We start from the raw sequence: 16,135 nt of genomic DNA, 5'->3' as shown, positions 1-16,135 counted from the left end.
CCAGCACCCACATGGTGGCTCACGAGCATCTCTGACTCCAGGGGATTTGATATCCTCTTCTGACCTGCAGGGAGCAGGCAAGTATGTGGTACAATACTTATGTGGAGCAAAATACCCATCCATGCGCATGAGTCTAAAAAAACCATTAAGCTGGGCGTGGTGGCGCACGCCTTTAATCCCAGCACTCGGGAGGCAGAGGCAGGCGGATTTCTGAGTTCGAGGCCAGCCTGGTCTACAAAGTGAGTGCCAGGACAGCCAGGGCTACACAGAGAAACCCTGTCTCGAAAAACCAAAAAAATAAAAAAAATAAAAAAAAAATAAAAAAACCATTAAAGCAAAAACACTGAGAGGAACCTGGGGCTGGAGAGGTGACTTAGCACTGACTGCTCGCCCAGAAGTTCCTCCTGTTTGATTCCCTGCACCCACATAGTGGATCAGAATCATCCAGAACCCTGCTTCCAGGAGACCTGATACCCTCTTCTAACCTCTGTGGGCACCAGGCATGCATGTGGTATATGTGGTATACATACATACATGCATGCATGCATACATGCATACACTCATATTTAAAGTCAACAATAACAAAACACACATTTCCTCAAACACTGTTTATATGTTTTCCTGGTTCATGTATTTACACAGTGTATCTTTTTCCTATCCTTTTCCACATGTCAGTCCTGGGGACTAAACTCATATGTCTTCGGGTTTGGTGGCAAATACCTTTACCTGCAGAGCCATCTCTCAGCCCCTCGAAATTTTTACAGGGTTTGGGGATACAAGCTCATCAGCAAAACCTGTAAGCCTACGTATCTCATCACCTGCCAAGAAGAATGAAGGTAGATAAGATCATGGAAGGAAGAGAGAGGAGAGAGGAGGAGATGGAAGTAGATGCAGGTTCTGCTCTTTCAGGGTTCTAGCCTTCTTGTCCAGTCTGAGAAGAGAGGCGCAGAGCATCTCAGGGGATTGAGATGCACAGCAGCCTTTGGCTGGTCCCAGATGTTCATCCCAGGTCCCAGACCATCCCTCTGCCCCTGCCTCTGTTCACTGCCCGAAAGCCTCAGAGTAGACCAGGGTGAGGAGCAGCCATAGGCTCCTATACAGCCCTGCCCCAACCTCCTCTTTTTTGTGGCTCTCCACTGTGCACAATGGCTAGCTCTGTGCTACACAGGCTGCAGCGGCTGCTCTGAATCAAATGCTGCTCCTCTCTCTTCCACAGAACAACAACATATGCCTCGCCCACCACACTGAAGTGTGGATGCCTATCTTAACTCATTCCCCTACAGCTGGACATAAGACCCCCATCAATGACCATGAATCTGAACCCACTTATGCCTGTGCAAAAGTTACCTCTCAGGCTGGAGAGGTGGCTCAGAGGTTAAGAGCACTGCCTGCTCTTCCAGAGGTCCTGAGTTCAATTCCCAGCAACCACACGGTGGCTCACAATCATCTGCAATGAGATCTGATGCTCTCTTCTGGTGTGTTTGAAGACAGGACCAATGTACTCACATATATAAAAGAAATAAATCTTTCTTTTTTTTTTTTGTTTTTTTGTTTTTTCGAGACAGGGTTTCTCTGTGTAGAAAAGAAATAAATCTTAAAAAAAAAAAAAAAAAAGTTACTCTCCTCATCTGCTTCTTCAGGACCAGGATGTTCCAAGTATCCCTAACCTTTGGATGTCACTCCTGGAGGATCATATCTCTTCCCCAAGGCTAGGGAGTTTGCAGGGGATGAAGGATGCTTTGAAGGCCAATAGCCAGATTTCCACCCTGGCTTGCAAGCCAGACCCCATGTATTGGGAACCTTTCTGTAGCACTCTGGGATTGGGAGTTTGTTTTTTTGTTGTTGTTTTTTGTAGGGTTTTTTGTTTGTTTGTTTGTTTGTTTGTTTGTTTGGCTTGGTTTGGTTTGGTTTGGTTTTTCAAGACAGGGTTTCTCTGTGTAGCCCTGGCTGTCCTGGAACTCACTCTGTAGACCAGGCTATTCTCAAACTCAGAGATCCACCTGCTGCTGCCTACTGCGTGTCGGGACTAAAGTTGTGCATCACCACCGCCCATCCTTCGTTTTCTCTGGGCTCCCCAGCTTGCCTTTTGACTCTCCAGAGTCTGGAGAGTCTGGGTGAGAATCTGTAAGTCTAAGTCTGATTTCAAAGAATTCTTAATTCGAAATGCACACTGTCAAGGAAGGAGAAGCAGTTGTCAGTCTTAGGACTGGAGGCTCCGGGTGAGAGGAAAATTCTTTGGGTTCCCTTTCTCTGGATGCCCAGCCCTGAGGAGGGGGCAGTGATGCTCCTGAAGCTCAAATCCTGAATGTCCAAGTCCAGGCTCCCTAGAATGCCAGAGCAGGCCAGGAAGGCCAGATGTGCTAGCTGGCACCAGAGGCACAGCACCCTGCCTCTGGTCTTCATTCTCCAGCAGGAACAACCAGGAGAGGCCGGAGCAAAGAAACAGGGAGAGATCTGCAGGGTAGAGAGCAGGGATGTGTGTGCTACAGGACATGGCTCAAACCCTGGCCAACACAGCAAGATGAGACCGGGAATGGGCAGCTTCTCTGAGCTCTCCCCTCCAAGCCCATGAGTTCCTTGGAGTTCATTCATTTCCAGACAACAGGCAGGGGTTTGGCCCATTCCCCAGAAGCCTGCAATGCAGGCAGAAAAAAAGGCAAGACAGTGGAGGCTGGGAGGGAAAGATGCAGAGAGCTGGGGAAGGATTAAGAGTGTCTTAAGCCCCACAACATTGTCACCTACTGTAACCTGGGTAAGTCCTGTAACTCTCTAAACCTGACCCAGCTTCAATAAACAATCATGCCTGCAAAAGCTGTCATGGGAACTGCACTCAGTATAGGTGGAATCATTATAGCCATTACAGTCATGGTGGGGGTCGGGGTGTGGAGGGCCAGCAGAGACAAGCCCATCACTAAACTAGGCTCTCTCCTGGCCGTCCAGCCTGACCAAGTTGAAAAGGTGACCAGCTGAAAGAGAAAACAAACCAGATAAGGACCAAAATGAGAATACCAACTGGGGTGGAATGACAAAAGAGGGCCCAGCACATAGCATGACAGTTGGCACACAGTAGCCATGCAACGAGTGTTTGTTGAGTCACTTTAGAGGCAGAAGGAGGCTATACCATCCATTGGGTATCATTAGAACATGTTGGACGGAGACATCAGTAGCTCTGGGAAGCAGAGAGGATGGGGACTTAAACAAAGCAGGAAACCCAAAAGGGCGAGAGCCAGATGCCCGAGGCTGCTCCCAGAACTAACCCTGCCAAGGCAGCCTCATTCCCTACCCCTTGTCCTGGCAGTCCCCAAGTTCTGTCCTTTCTTACATTGTCTCAGTCTTCACTATTATCGCGCAGTCTTCTGGCGTCACCTCCTCTTGCTCCACAAAGAGTTCTTTACATTCTCGAGCACCTTGCGGTTCGGCAGGCTCCGAATGGACTCCACTAGCTTTTGCCTCCAGCTCCTGCTCCAAGCTCCGGGCTTTCTGCAGCTCCTTATACAGCACGCAAGCATCACTGCGGGATACATACTCCCATCCGCTCTCCCGAACGTGGAAGAGGTCCACTGAGCCCCCTGAATAAGCATCACGGTGGGTGGCATGGGCCACAGCACAGCGGGCCAGGGTGTAGGCTTCCTGGATGGTCATGTCATAGTGGTAGCCACAATCAAGCACACCATAGGCATAGGGAGACCCAGAGCCTACTGAGAAGATATCTCCCTGCAGACAAGTGCCATCGCTGTAGACATAGAAGAGAGCAGGGCCAGAGTGGTCCCAGCCACAGAGGGCAGTGGCCACACACAGATCCAGACCGCGGTAGCGGGACATCATAGCTGCCAAGAGTTTGGCCGTGCCTGCCACACTGGGCAGCTGGCCTTCCCTCAGTTCCCGAAGCCGCAGCTCCCGCTGCAGCACCCTGTACCATGTGGCACAGTCAGCAGAGGTCCCAGAGGTGGTACCCAGGAGACGCTGGTGCACAGGAATGACCTTCCGTGAGGCTGGACACGCCACATAGCTGCCACAGGAGGACCGAGTATCAGCCGCAGCGATGACACCGTGACGGAAGCGAAAAGCCAGGGTAGTGGTGCCATGAGCCAGCCTGGGTCCATGGATCTGCAGGAAGGTTTGAGGGTCACAGCCCCGGGGTACAGCCCAGCCACTGGCCTGAGGCAAGTGAACGGATGGTCTGGCAGTGTCAGGAGTCTGCCACTTGCACACATCCTGAAGAGCCATCCCTGAGGCTGAGTGAGAGTCAGAAGGAGCAGGGAGGGCTGCATTTGAGGCCTGGGTCAGCAGGGGGAGGAGGAGGAGGACGCTGTGGAGAAGCTGGGCTGCAGCCAGAACCAGGGAGTAAGACATGTGAACTAATGCTTCATTTCTCCTCGGTCTCAGATCAGGCTTTGGAATTGGCTGGTGAGGGATCTCCACCCACCTCAGAGAACTGCCAAGGGGAGACAGAACAAGCCTGCTGCGGTTCCTACACTCTGAAGACGCCACCTGTCAGTGTGACCTTCCACTGTTGTGATGCACGCAAGAGTCACCAATGGAGTCTCCTGTCTGTCATCTGGCATCTACCCAAAGGGGGGTAGAGGCAGGGGATCGGGGCGATCCCTCCCAAGCAGAGGAGATCTGGGCCCTCCGTAGTTTGGCTGTGTGGGGCGTTAGACAGGCAAAGATTTCCAACATAACATGGACTGTGTTGGAACACAGAAAAGGACAAGAGAGTATCTGTAAGTGGGAGAAGGAGAAAGACACTCAAACTCCTCCCAGAAAAGCAGGTTACTGAGGGGTCAGAGTGCCAGAACTCGAGAGTCCCTCTTCTGCTTTAAGGACAAAGAGGTCTTTCTTTCTTTTTTCTTTTTTTTTTTTTTTTTTTTTTTTTTTTTTTTTTTTTTTTTTTTTTTTTTTGGTTTTTTCGAGACAGGGTTTCTCTGTATAGCTCTGGCTGTCCTGGAACTCACTTTGTAGACCAGGCTGGCCTCGAACTCAGAAATCCGCCTGCCTCTGCCTCCCAAGTGCTGGGATTAAAGGCATGCACCACCACGCCCGTCCAAAGAGGTCTTTCTATCTGTACACAGATGGTAACTCTAGGCTGGGAAGGTCACTCAGTAGGTCAGAGCACTTGCTCCACATGCCTGGCAACCAGAGCTTGATCTCAGAACCCACATTGAAAGGCAGAGACAGTGACACACATCTGTCAGCAGCATTCCAGTGGGAGCCCAGGAGAGTCAGGTCCAAATCCACTCACCAAGGCCTCTTCTCTTTCTCTGTCCCTAGGACAGTTTCCACTTCTATGCCTTCCATCCTCAGCATTTAAATCCTATCCCTCAATGTCTGGCTTAAGAATACCACATATTCTGAAATCCTTCCCCAGTATGGGCTTAAAAGGTAAGGTTGTGGCTTGGGACCATTATCTCCCTCCTCCTCCTCCTCCTCCCCATCCTCCTCCTCCTCCTCATTATTTCCGTGTTTTGTTTATTTGGTTGGTTTTTATTTTTGAGACAAGGTGTCTCTGTGTAGTCCAGGCTAGCATGAAACACCACATATAGTTAGTTCAGGTTGACCTTGAACTCTCCTTCCAAGTCCTGAGATTACAGGTGTGTGCCATCATACCCAGTGTTTTTTGTTGTTATTGTTGTTTGGTTGGGGGGGGCATTTTGTTTCTTTGTTTTTGAGACAGTGTCTCACTATGTAGACTAGGCTGGCCTTGAACTCATAGAGATCTGCTTGCCTCTGCTTCAAGAGTCTTGGAACACTGCCTTGTTTTTTTTTTGAGGTAGGATCTTGTTTTGTAGCTTAAGCTGGCCTTCAATTCCCTCTGTAGCTTAGGTTTGCTCCAAAATCACTATCCTCCTGCCTCAGCTTCTTAAGTGCTGGTATTACAGGCATGTGTCATGCTGTGGAACTCTGTCTTTTGGGTAGGACAGAGCCATTGCCTTCTTGAAATCAGAGCAGATGTGATCATGCACACAGGGTCCGCCCCAGACCTCCCCACTAACGTTCCTTTAGGAAAGGGGAACACACCCAGGAGGTGACACACCCCAGGCCCTACCCCTGCCCAAGGATAGAAAAGCACTTAAGGGTTGTGTGGGTTTTTAGTTCATTGATTCATTTTATTTTCTGTGTATGTAGCCTGCGTTTAGTATGTACGCCACGTGCATGCTTGGTGTCCCTGAAAGTCAGATGAAGGCATAGGATTTTCTGAAACTAGAGTTATAAACGGTTCTGAACCGTCATGGAGATGCTGAGAAATGAACTCAAGTCCTCTGAAAGAAGTCAGTGTGCTCTTACCTGCTGAGCCATGTCTCCCCCCCCCGCCCCCCAGTTGTAGGGCATGTAGACTGTACCACCAGATGGGCATGAAAGTGGTGAGGTGGAGCACACTCAAACCCCAGGCATCTCAGAGACCTTAGTCGGCATGAATGAGGCTGCTCCCTCCCTGCCTCCATGTCTGCTCTGGAACAAGGTGCCCACGGGTGGCCATGGAGCACCTGACACGACTCTCCGTGCAGAAGAGGCATCTTAATGGCCTTGGCCTTCAGCCAATGGCCTTCTCTTCCTGGATATTCTCACACTCCTTCCCAAAATTATATAATCCCTGGTTCGCCTGAATAAAGCGTATGCATTCACATCCACCCCCAATAAAGAAATATGAGCAAGCCAAGATCATCTCAGAGAGCTGCTTTATTAAAGCTTGCCATGGGGGAGGCTGTAACACTAAGACTCTCAAAGAAGGCCTACTCTCTTCTCCCACTCCTCTGGCACTCGCTCCAAACCAGACCAGATCCTGCTTCTCCAGAGCCTCACCATCCCCTTCCAGCCTGGTGTACACAGGTGCTCGGACACCCCAGAGAGGAGGACTGAAGCCTCCCCATCCCAGACTCTGTCTTGCCCTCCCCAGCTGGTGTGTCAGCGGTGCCCAGACCCCGCCAGAGGAGAGGCAGAACACTGGACGACATCAGGAAAGAGACTATTTTTCAGTAGAATAGTTTCCATAAATTGCTCAGGTTCCTTTAAGTAACCACTCAGTCATGCACCTCTAACTTATTTTTTTTAAAAACAAAATCCCAAACATTTGATATACCAAATGAAGACTCAGGAGGCAGACGCTGCAGTGGAAGCCTGCTAGGTCAGAGAGGCAGAGAAAGCACCCAGCTGCCCTTCCTCCTCCATCAACATCCCAGAAGACAAAAACTACTCCTCCTTCTCCACATTGTCTTAAATACCCTTTAACTCAAAGGCCCCCCTTTCTCTTTCCGGGTTTCTTTTTTTTTTTTTTTTTTTGGTTTTTCGAGACAGGGTTTCTCTGTATAGCCCTGGCTGTCCTGGATTTCCTGGGTTTTCTTAAGCTCACTCCCTGTCAGCTGGTTGCTTGCTCCACCTCGTGACCTAGGGTTGACTTTCTTTAGCTCCTGTTTACAGAGAGCTCTTGGGGTTAAAGGGGTGTGCTCTGGCTGAGCCCAACTACTTGTTTACAGTAAACTGTTATAGAAAGTATTTAATCTCACCGGGCGTTGGTGGCAGAGGCAGATGAATTTCTAGGTTCCAGGCCAGCCTGGTCTACAGAGTGAGTTCCAGGACAGCCAGGGCTACACAGAGAAACCCTGTCTCGAAAAACCAAAAAAATAAAAAATAAAAAAAAGAAAGTATTTAATCTCAATTGGGAGTTTCTACCCTGCCTTTAATCATTCAGTTCCCAGATAAAAGACACAAAACTTTTATATTTATTATATATATTTTTAACCTTAAAGCACTAGAGCTGGGCAGATATCTACCCTCTATGCTACTATGCCTACCTTCCTGCTAATACACCCGAGATATGACTTTCCATGTCCCACCTGGACTGCTCTTACTCTAAGTGGCCAGCCCTGTGGCCAGTTCTCATAGTCACTTACCCCATGATGTCTTCTCCTCTCTTGACCTTTTCTCTCTTTTCATCCTGTCCTGCCTCAGACCTCAAGGCCAGGAACTGAAACTCCACCTACCTCTCTTCTGCCCAGGTGTAAGCTGTAGGCATTTTTAGTCAACCAATAGTTTGAAGTTAAGGAGCAAGGTTACATAGCATGTGCATCTGGTGTACATGAGACTCTCTTCATCCCTGCGGGCAACCAGACTTTGGGGGGCAGTATTTAGCATTATAATATATAGGAACAGACCAAACCTCAACAGTAATCAGAAAGCTCTTGGGTTAAAGGTATGTGCAAATGCTGAGCCACACCACAAGAAACAGGTTTTTTTCCTGTTCACAATCTCAGGGCTCATAATGTGATAAAATATCCTGCAACAGTAGTAACCTCACATAAACTCACTGGGTCACCTGGGTGCAATAGTTCTTTGGCCTGTCCTTGGTGTCCCATCTCCAGGAAAAGTCAGGCAACCTGCAAACACACTCGTAAGGCTCTAGTTTTGAGGGGCAGTGCACCCCAGTGGACCCCAGATCTCTCTGATAAACCCACCACTGATGACTTGTGTCAGCTGACCTATATCCATGCTGACCTCCACACCTCTGAACTGTATCACTTCTTTGTAGGAAAACCAATCTGATTGTCCAGCTGGTGAATTAGAGAGTGACAACCTTTGGGACCAGAAAACTAGCTTAGGAGAGCATTTCAGGATGGAGGGATAAGAAACAGAAGGACTGCCAAGATGGCTGAGCAGGTAGGGGCTCCTGACACCAAGCCTGAAGAGACACCATGTTTGATCCTCAGCACCCACATGGTAGATGACAGAAATGTTCCCTGCAAATTGTCTTCTGACCTCCAACCCCATTTTGGTGTATAAACACAGACTTACACACACACACACACACACACACACACACACGGTGGGAGGGGGGGAGAATGTAATTGAAAAATGTGTTTGTTTTTTAGACTGGGTTTCACTTTATAGTCCTAACTGGTCTTGAATTTGCTAAGTAGACAAGATTGGCCTTGAACTCACAGAACTCCAAACTGTGGTGAAGCAAAATGAAGTAAGATCAGGCATTCTTACTCACCGTGCCATCTCCCAAGTCCTACCTTGCATTTTCCACACTATCAAAGTGTGAGACACAGATGAAATCTTCCTAACTCTGGTGGTTAGACTTGAAAAAGGTTGCCAGATTTCAGCATGAAAAATACTGCACACGCAAAATCTGTAATAGGAGAGGGACTGAGCTGAGCATCCAGAGAAAGGAGAATTTAGAACTGAGAGGTGAATACAACAAGCTAGACACAGACCCCATAGACAGAGCAGGAAGCAACACTGTGTATGTATGCCTAGTTCCTGATTTGCCGTTCATCCTAAAGTGTTGCGAGGTAATGGTGGGGGAGGAAGAAGAGGCCATCAAGGACACCCACTCACAGTGAAGTGCCTAAGCCTGATAGACTACAGCTAAGGTCTCTTCATAGATCTTTACGGAACCTCTCCTGCAGGTTCTCAGATGTCAATTTCTACTGACTTAAATATGCAGGTGCTAAACCAGGGGTGGTGGCACTCGCCTTTAATCCCAGCTCTTGGGAGGCAGAAGCAGGCAGATCTCTGACTTGGAGGCCAGACTGGTCAACAGAGAAAGTTCCAGGAGAGTCAGGGCTACACAGCAAAACCCTGTCTTGAAAACAAATAAACTACTACAACAACAACAACAAAACAAAAACAAAAACAAAAACAAAAAAGCAGGTGCTGAACTGAAAATTTACTTTTTTTTTTTTTGGTTTTTCGAGACAGGGTTTCTCTGTGTAGCCCTGGCTGTCCTGGAACTCACTTTGTAGACCAGACTGGCCTCAAACTCAGAAATCTGCCTGCCTCTGTCTCCCAAGTGCTGGGATTAAAGGGAAAATCTACTTTTTCATTAACCAATCCTTTGTGGTTTTCTTCTTCTTCTTTATTTTATTTGCCTTTCAGGCAATTTATTACTTAAAATTCTCACTAAAGGGTGGAAGAGAATCTTAAAAATCGGTTACTATTAGCAGGGTGTGGTATGTAGCCACATGCTTTTCCACCTAGAAATAACAACTCTAAGACAATACTTCTGAACAATTGCTTAGGCCAGTAGCTTTGGCCTGTCCCCTGACTCATAACTCAGTTATCCTTGTAAAGTAGTCTAAGTCCAGCCGTGCCGTTGCTTACCTCTCCTCGGGCTCATGCAACCATCTCTTCCAGAGGTCAGGGCGAATCTCCCATCTCTTGTGCCTGACTATTTTCCATCCACCTTCTAATCCTGCCTCAGCTCACTGACCATAGACTTTTTGTTGACAGGTGAATGCTTTTACACAGTGCCTAAGAGATTATCTCTACAATGGTGAAGCACCTTTAATCCCAGTGCTCTGGAGCCAGAGGAGGTGTGAGGGTCCCAGTTTGAGACCAGCCTGGTCTACAAAGCAAATTCCAGCTCAAGGCATGACTATGTCTCAAAAAACAAAAACAAAAACAAACTAACTAACAAGGGGGTTCGAGAGATGGCTCAGTACTCTTCCAAAGATCCTGAGCTAAATTCCCAGCAACCGTAGCTTACAACCATCTATAATGAGTTCTGATGTCCTCTTCTGGCATGCAGGAGTACATGTAGACAGAGCATTCATGTACAAACAATAATTAAATATCAAGAAGAAACACCAAATGAAAAACCTTTAAGGGGCAGTGAGACTGGTGTGTGGCTCAGGCCTGCCTTCTCATTAGTCAGGAAAACCTGGCCAGTTAAGAGGGTAGCCCTGGCCTACCTACCTAGTGAATTTAAGAACAATCTGGATAGTAGAGCATGAAACAAAAAACAACAAAAAAAAACAACCCTAAAAACCAACAACAAAGAAAAAAACCAAAAAGCCACAACAACAAAACCCCAGCTAGGGTATGTATACAAATGCTATCAAAAACAGGCGGTGGGGTTTTTGTTGTTGACAACAAACTATTGCGGCTGAATCAATACCATGGGAAAATGGTCTGAAAACAATTATTTGAACCAGGATTAGGATAGGTGGCCTTAAAGAAAATGGCAACTTCAGTCTCTCCTTACCGGGGTTTTGAGAAATAAACAGCTTGCGCCGGGCGGTGGTGGCGCACGCCTTTAATCCCAGCACTTGGGAGACAGAGGCAGGCGGATTTCTGAGTTCGAGGCCAGCCTGGTCTACAAAGTGAGTTCCAGGACAGCCAGAGCTATACAGAGAAACCCTGTCTCGAAAAACCANCAAAAAAAAAAAAAAAAAAAAAAAAAAAAAAAAAAAAAAAAAAAGAAACATCTTGCAACCTGAACCTGGGCCTGGGCAGTGACCAGTTAGGAGTCTTAAGCAGTCACGCCCTTCTCAAAGATGGCCGAATTCGCTTCCCTCACTCGACGAGAACATGCCAACCACTCTCTAGAAATTAGAAGTTAATCTTATACGTACTACTTCGATGCCAAAATAAAAATGGTAATCTTAACCACTCAGCCACCCTTCCTAGGTGAACACAGACCGGCGCTGGTATTTGGAGGCGTGGTTGCCCTGAGTAAAAATGGCGCCGCCTCCGTCTAGACTTAGCTGGACGTGAAGCTGTGACGTCGCGGCGTTGCCAATCTTGTGGCAGTTCCTGTTGCCCTTGCTAAACATGGCGCTGGCTAGCGTGTTGCAGCGGCCGATGCCGGTGAATCAGCACGGGTTTTTTGGGCTCGGAGGTGGTGCAGATCTGCTGGACTTGGGTCCGGGGAGTCCTGGTGATGGGCTGAGCTTAGCCGCGCCGAGCTGGGGCGTCCCGGAGGAGCCGCGAATCGAAATGCTTCACGGAACCACCACCCTGGCCTTCAAGGTGCTCAGACAGCTCGCGCTTCTCCGGCATCCCAGCCGGAACCGGGTCGGGCGGAGGTTCGGTCCCCTCCTCCCGACCCTTGGCGGGTTCACTGTCTCGTAACCTTAAGAAAGGAGAGGTGGGCGGAGGTGGGGGCGGTGAGGGAAGGAGACGGACAGCGTGGGTTGGCTCCTAGGCGACCCCAGTTTGCCCCTATTCAGGAGCCCTACCTGGGAACAGCGGACCGTGGCGGGGGTGGGGGGTGGGGGAGAGGAAGCCATTGTCGCGGTTCACCAAAGTTTGTATAAACTGAGCTTGATGAAGTCCAGGGGCTATCGAAGTGGGTACCGAACAGTTAGGGTCCCTGTTCCAGCCCTACAATAACTAGCTCTGGATCTTAGTCTAGTCTTTAAAGATTTATTCTTATTTTTTGTGTTTTGCCTTTATGTATATACACCACGTGTGTCGTGCTCGCAGGCGCCAAAAGAGGGCGTCGTGTTCCTTGGGACTGGGGTTGCAGACCCTGTGAGCACTGGGAACCGAACCTCTGAAGAGCAGCCAGTGTTCTTAACCACTGAGCTCTCTCTCCAGTCCCCTTAGGGTGTCTTTATTTCATTAAACTTGCTACTTCATATTTAAAGTGAGTAAAAGGGCTATTCATAAATCAGGAACTGCTGTTAAACCCGGATGACATTTAACATAAGAAGTCGATTACGCCGGGTAGGGGTGGTGCATGCCTTTAGTCCCAGCACATGGGAGGCAGAGGCAGGCAGATTTCTGAGTTCGAGGCCAGCCTGGTCTACAGAGTGAGTTCCAGGACAGCCAGGACTATACAGAGAAACCCTGTCTCGGAAAAAAAAAGAAGTCGATTCCAAAATCCAAAAAGATGCAAAGCCAGGTTATCTTTCTGTATTTATACAAAAATAAAGTATGGGGAGTATTTGTGGTCTTACGGGCCTCTCTTTTTGTTTTCTCTGACCTTAACTAGTTTCTCCATGGAGTCATTGTTGCAGCGGATTCCCGGGCCACCGCAGGTGCTTACATTGCTTCCCAGACGGTGAAGAAAGTGATAGAGATCAACCCGTACCTTCTGGGCACCATGGCTGGGGGTGCAGCGGATTGCAGCTTCTGGGAGCGGTTGTTGGCTCGGCAGTGTCGAATCTATGAGCTTCGCAATAAGGAACGCATCTCGGTCGCAGCAGCCTCCAAACTGCTCGCTAACATGGTGTATCAGTACAAAGGCATGGGGCTGTCCATGGGCACCATGATCTGTGGCTGGGATAAGAGAGGCCCTGGTGAGTTGTGTGGCGGTCCTATGAGCCATGGTGGGGAGGGGTTAAATGGATGGGAGAATTGAGGGCTTTTAACGGGTGCTGGGAATGGATGCGTTTTTAGGTTCTCAGCTCTTCCTTCCCTTTCCAAAGAAGGCCTTGTATGGAATAGGAAAGAGCATAGAGTTAGACTTGCTGTGTCACTCACTGCTTAGTCAGTTGACCTTAGCCTGTTTCTTCATCTGGGAACTGGTTGAGTGAACCATAGCAGCAGTTAAGTGTGGTGCACATCGAGCAATTGGTACAATGTCTGGCACAACAGCTTTCCTTCTTTCCTATGCAATAATAAGGACTAGAAAACATTTGTACTGGGGAATTGTAAACTTTAAAAATTGTGTTCTAGCCGGGTGTGGTGGCGCACGCCTTTAGTCCCAGCACATTGGAGGCAGAGGCAGGCAGATTTCTGAGTTCGAGGCCAGCCTGGTCTACAAAGTGAGTTCCAGGACAGCCAGGGCTATACAGAGAAACCCTGTCTCGAAAAAACAAAAGAAAAAAAAAATGTGCTCTTTTCTATGCATGGTTGTTTTGTCTGCATGTATGACTGTGCACCACAGTGCATTCATGGTGCCTGAAGAGGCCAGAGAGGGCATTGGATCCTCTAGAATACAGTTACTGATGGTTGTGAGCCACACGTGGGTGCTCAGAGCTAAACCCAGGTCCTTGGCAAGAGTGGCCTGTCCTCCTTCCCCCTGCCCTGGGGGCCATCTCCCCAGCCCCCCTTTTAAATTTTAAGTTAAATTATTTATTTGTGTGTGTATGTGTGAACAAAGACATCCCACAGCATATCTGCAGTTCAGAGGATAACTTGTTCGAGTTGGTTCTCTTGTTCTGTGGGTCGGGCTCAGGACATCAGGCCTGGTGGTAAGCAACAATTATATGCTGACTCACCTCACTGGCCCTCATTGTAAAAAAAATAAATAAGCCAAGTGATACACAACTGTGACCCTAGAGCACTAGGGAGGGTCAAGAGTTGGAGGCCAGCCTAAGCTGTATGGCAGAAGGACAGCCTGGAGCACACAGAGACATTGTAGCTCAGAAGTCAGTAAAACTAGTGGAGTTGGTGTATAGTTAATTTTATATAAAATGCCCAAATTATTTCTCAGTACTTGGCGGTAGTACCATTTCAAGTGTTGAAGTCAGTTTCATGCAGTCGCTAGCCACTGTGTTGGGTGACAACGCTAGGCTATAGCGTTGTCATTTCTGTTTCATTTCTTTTTGGACCTAAAAGAAGTTAACTCTTGCAGCCCTGGGGTTATTTTTTAAGTGTTATCTCCCACCATTCCTGAAGTCCTGTGCTTGACTTGGCCAGCATGCTTGAGTTGCCGAGAGAGCAGGAGGGACGGTTAGCATACTGTGAGGAGAGATGGGTGGTATGGTGCTCTGGAATCTGGAAATCTCAGGATAAATTTGACTCTGTCTTTCTCTGACTTCTTGCTTTGTGAGTTCCTGTATGCATATATAAGTGTTTGCATGTATATATGTGTGTATACCACTTACATGTCTGGTACCCACAGAGGACAGAAGAGGGTATTGCATCCCCAGAAACTGGAGTTACAGACAGTTGCGAGCCACCCCGTGTATACTGGGAACTGAACCTGGGTCCTAGACAAGAACAACGAGTGCTCCTAACTGCCAAGGAAGCTTTCTAGCCCGTTTTATTTTGAGACAGGGTTTTATGTAGCCCAGGCTGACCTCAAAGTTAATACATAGTCAAGCCTAGCCTTTAACTCCTGATCCTCCTGCCCCCACCTCCCAAGTGTGCTGAGATTCGTTTTTGTTTTTGTTTTGTTTTGTTTGTTTGTTTGTTTGTTTGTTTTGTTTTTTTTGTTTTTTTTTTGTTTTTTTGAGACAGGGTTTCTCTGTGTAGCCCTGGCTGTCCTAGAACTCACTTTGTAGACCAGACTGGCCTCGAACTCAGAAATCCGCCTGCCTCTGCCTCCTGAGGAGATCCTATTTTTGTGGGGGCGGGGCGGGGCGGGGTGGTGTGTGTGTGTGTGTGTGTGTGTGAGAGAGAGAGAGAGAAAGAAAGAAAGAGAGGTGTATTCTGTTGTAGATCTATATCTCTATTAAGGAAAATAAAAACATCTTGGCAGATGACTAAAATAACAAAAAAATGATGTCTTTTTTCTCGTTCCCTGCTCACCTCAGGCCTCTACTACGTTGACAGCGAGGGGAACAGGATCTCTGGGACCGCCTTCTCAGTGGGCTCTGGCTCCGTGTATGCTTACGGCGTTATGGATCGAGGCTACTCCTATGACCTGAAAGTGGAGGAGGCCTATGACCTGGCCCGCCGAGCCATCTACCAAGCCACCTACAGAGATGCCTACTCTGGAGGGGCAGTCAACCTCTACCACGTGCGGGAGGATGGCTGGATCCGGGTGTCCAGTGACAATGTAGCTGACTTACATGACAAGTATAGTAGTGTATCTGTCCCCTGAGGGAAGGTAGATGCGGCTGTCTGCATCTCTAGGTGGCTCTCCATGGCTATAATAAATAATAGTACCTCTTTCAGAGTGGAGTCCACAGTTATTTCGGTGCCTTTGGTGACACTCTGAATCATGGGTAAGCATGTTACCAGGTGGTGGGCTCCTGATGCACTCGCTGCTTGTGCTGCTTTTTTGGGTGCTAAAATTGTACCATTTCTCCGCCTCTTGTTCACACTGCCCCTCCTCTAAGCACTGTACAGTCAGGCCAGGACAGGGAGAGAGAAGGCACTGTAATTACAGGAAACGGTGGTCTGAGGACAAAGTCTGGTGAATACATTAATGTCCCCAGTCTTGAAGCTAACAGCAAAGCAGGAGAGAAAGGCGGGGAGGAGGGGGAGACTTCCTGCTTCAATTTGAAGAGATGAAAAGTTGATGAGGTGGAAAGATGCACTGGGATGTTGTGGGTAGGGCTGCAGAGGGAAGGTCTTGTGTTTGGGGTAGGAGGAGACTATGCAATGTAGAATGATCAAACAGGATAAATCTGGGAATTTCTTTTTTTTGGTTTTTCGAGACAGGGTTTCTCTGTATAGCCCTGGCTGTCCTGGAACTCACTTTGTAGACCAGGCTGGCCTCGAACTCAGAAATCCG

General features: G+C 48.3%; 2 protein-coding genes across 2 annotated transcripts; one reads left to right on the top strand and one right to left on the bottom strand.

Moving 5' to 3' along the window:
• Positions 1-2,144: 2,144 nt before the first annotated feature.
• Psmb11 (proteasome subunit beta 11) lies at positions 2,145-4,235 on the bottom strand. The gene has a single exon (XM_021182638.1). It carries the CDS (start codon positions 4,225-4,227, stop codon positions 3,319-3,321), a length of 909 nt encoding a protein of 302 aa, XP_021038297.1. The 5' UTR covers positions 4,228-4,235; the 3' UTR covers positions 2,145-3,318.
• Positions 4,236-11,526: 7,291 nt separating this feature from the next.
• Psmb5 (proteasome subunit beta 5) lies at positions 11,527-15,572 on the top strand. The gene is made up of 3 exons (XM_021181814.2): positions 11,527-11,751; positions 12,719-13,025; positions 15,210-15,572. Exons 1-3 carry the CDS (start codon positions 11,554-11,556, stop codon positions 15,497-15,499), a joined length of 795 nt encoding a protein of 264 aa, XP_021037473.1. The 5' UTR covers positions 11,527-11,553; the 3' UTR covers positions 15,500-15,572.
• Positions 15,573-16,135: the final 563 nt, after the last annotated feature.

The sequence above is a fragment of the Mus caroli genome, chromosome 14 (assembly GCF_900094665.2).
Source record: "Mus caroli chromosome 14, CAROLI_EIJ_v1.1, whole genome shotgun sequence".
Taxonomy (NCBI): Eukaryota; Metazoa; Chordata; class Mammalia; order Rodentia; family Muridae; genus Mus; species Mus caroli.
This window is presented reverse-complemented; position numbering and strand designations above follow the sequence as displayed.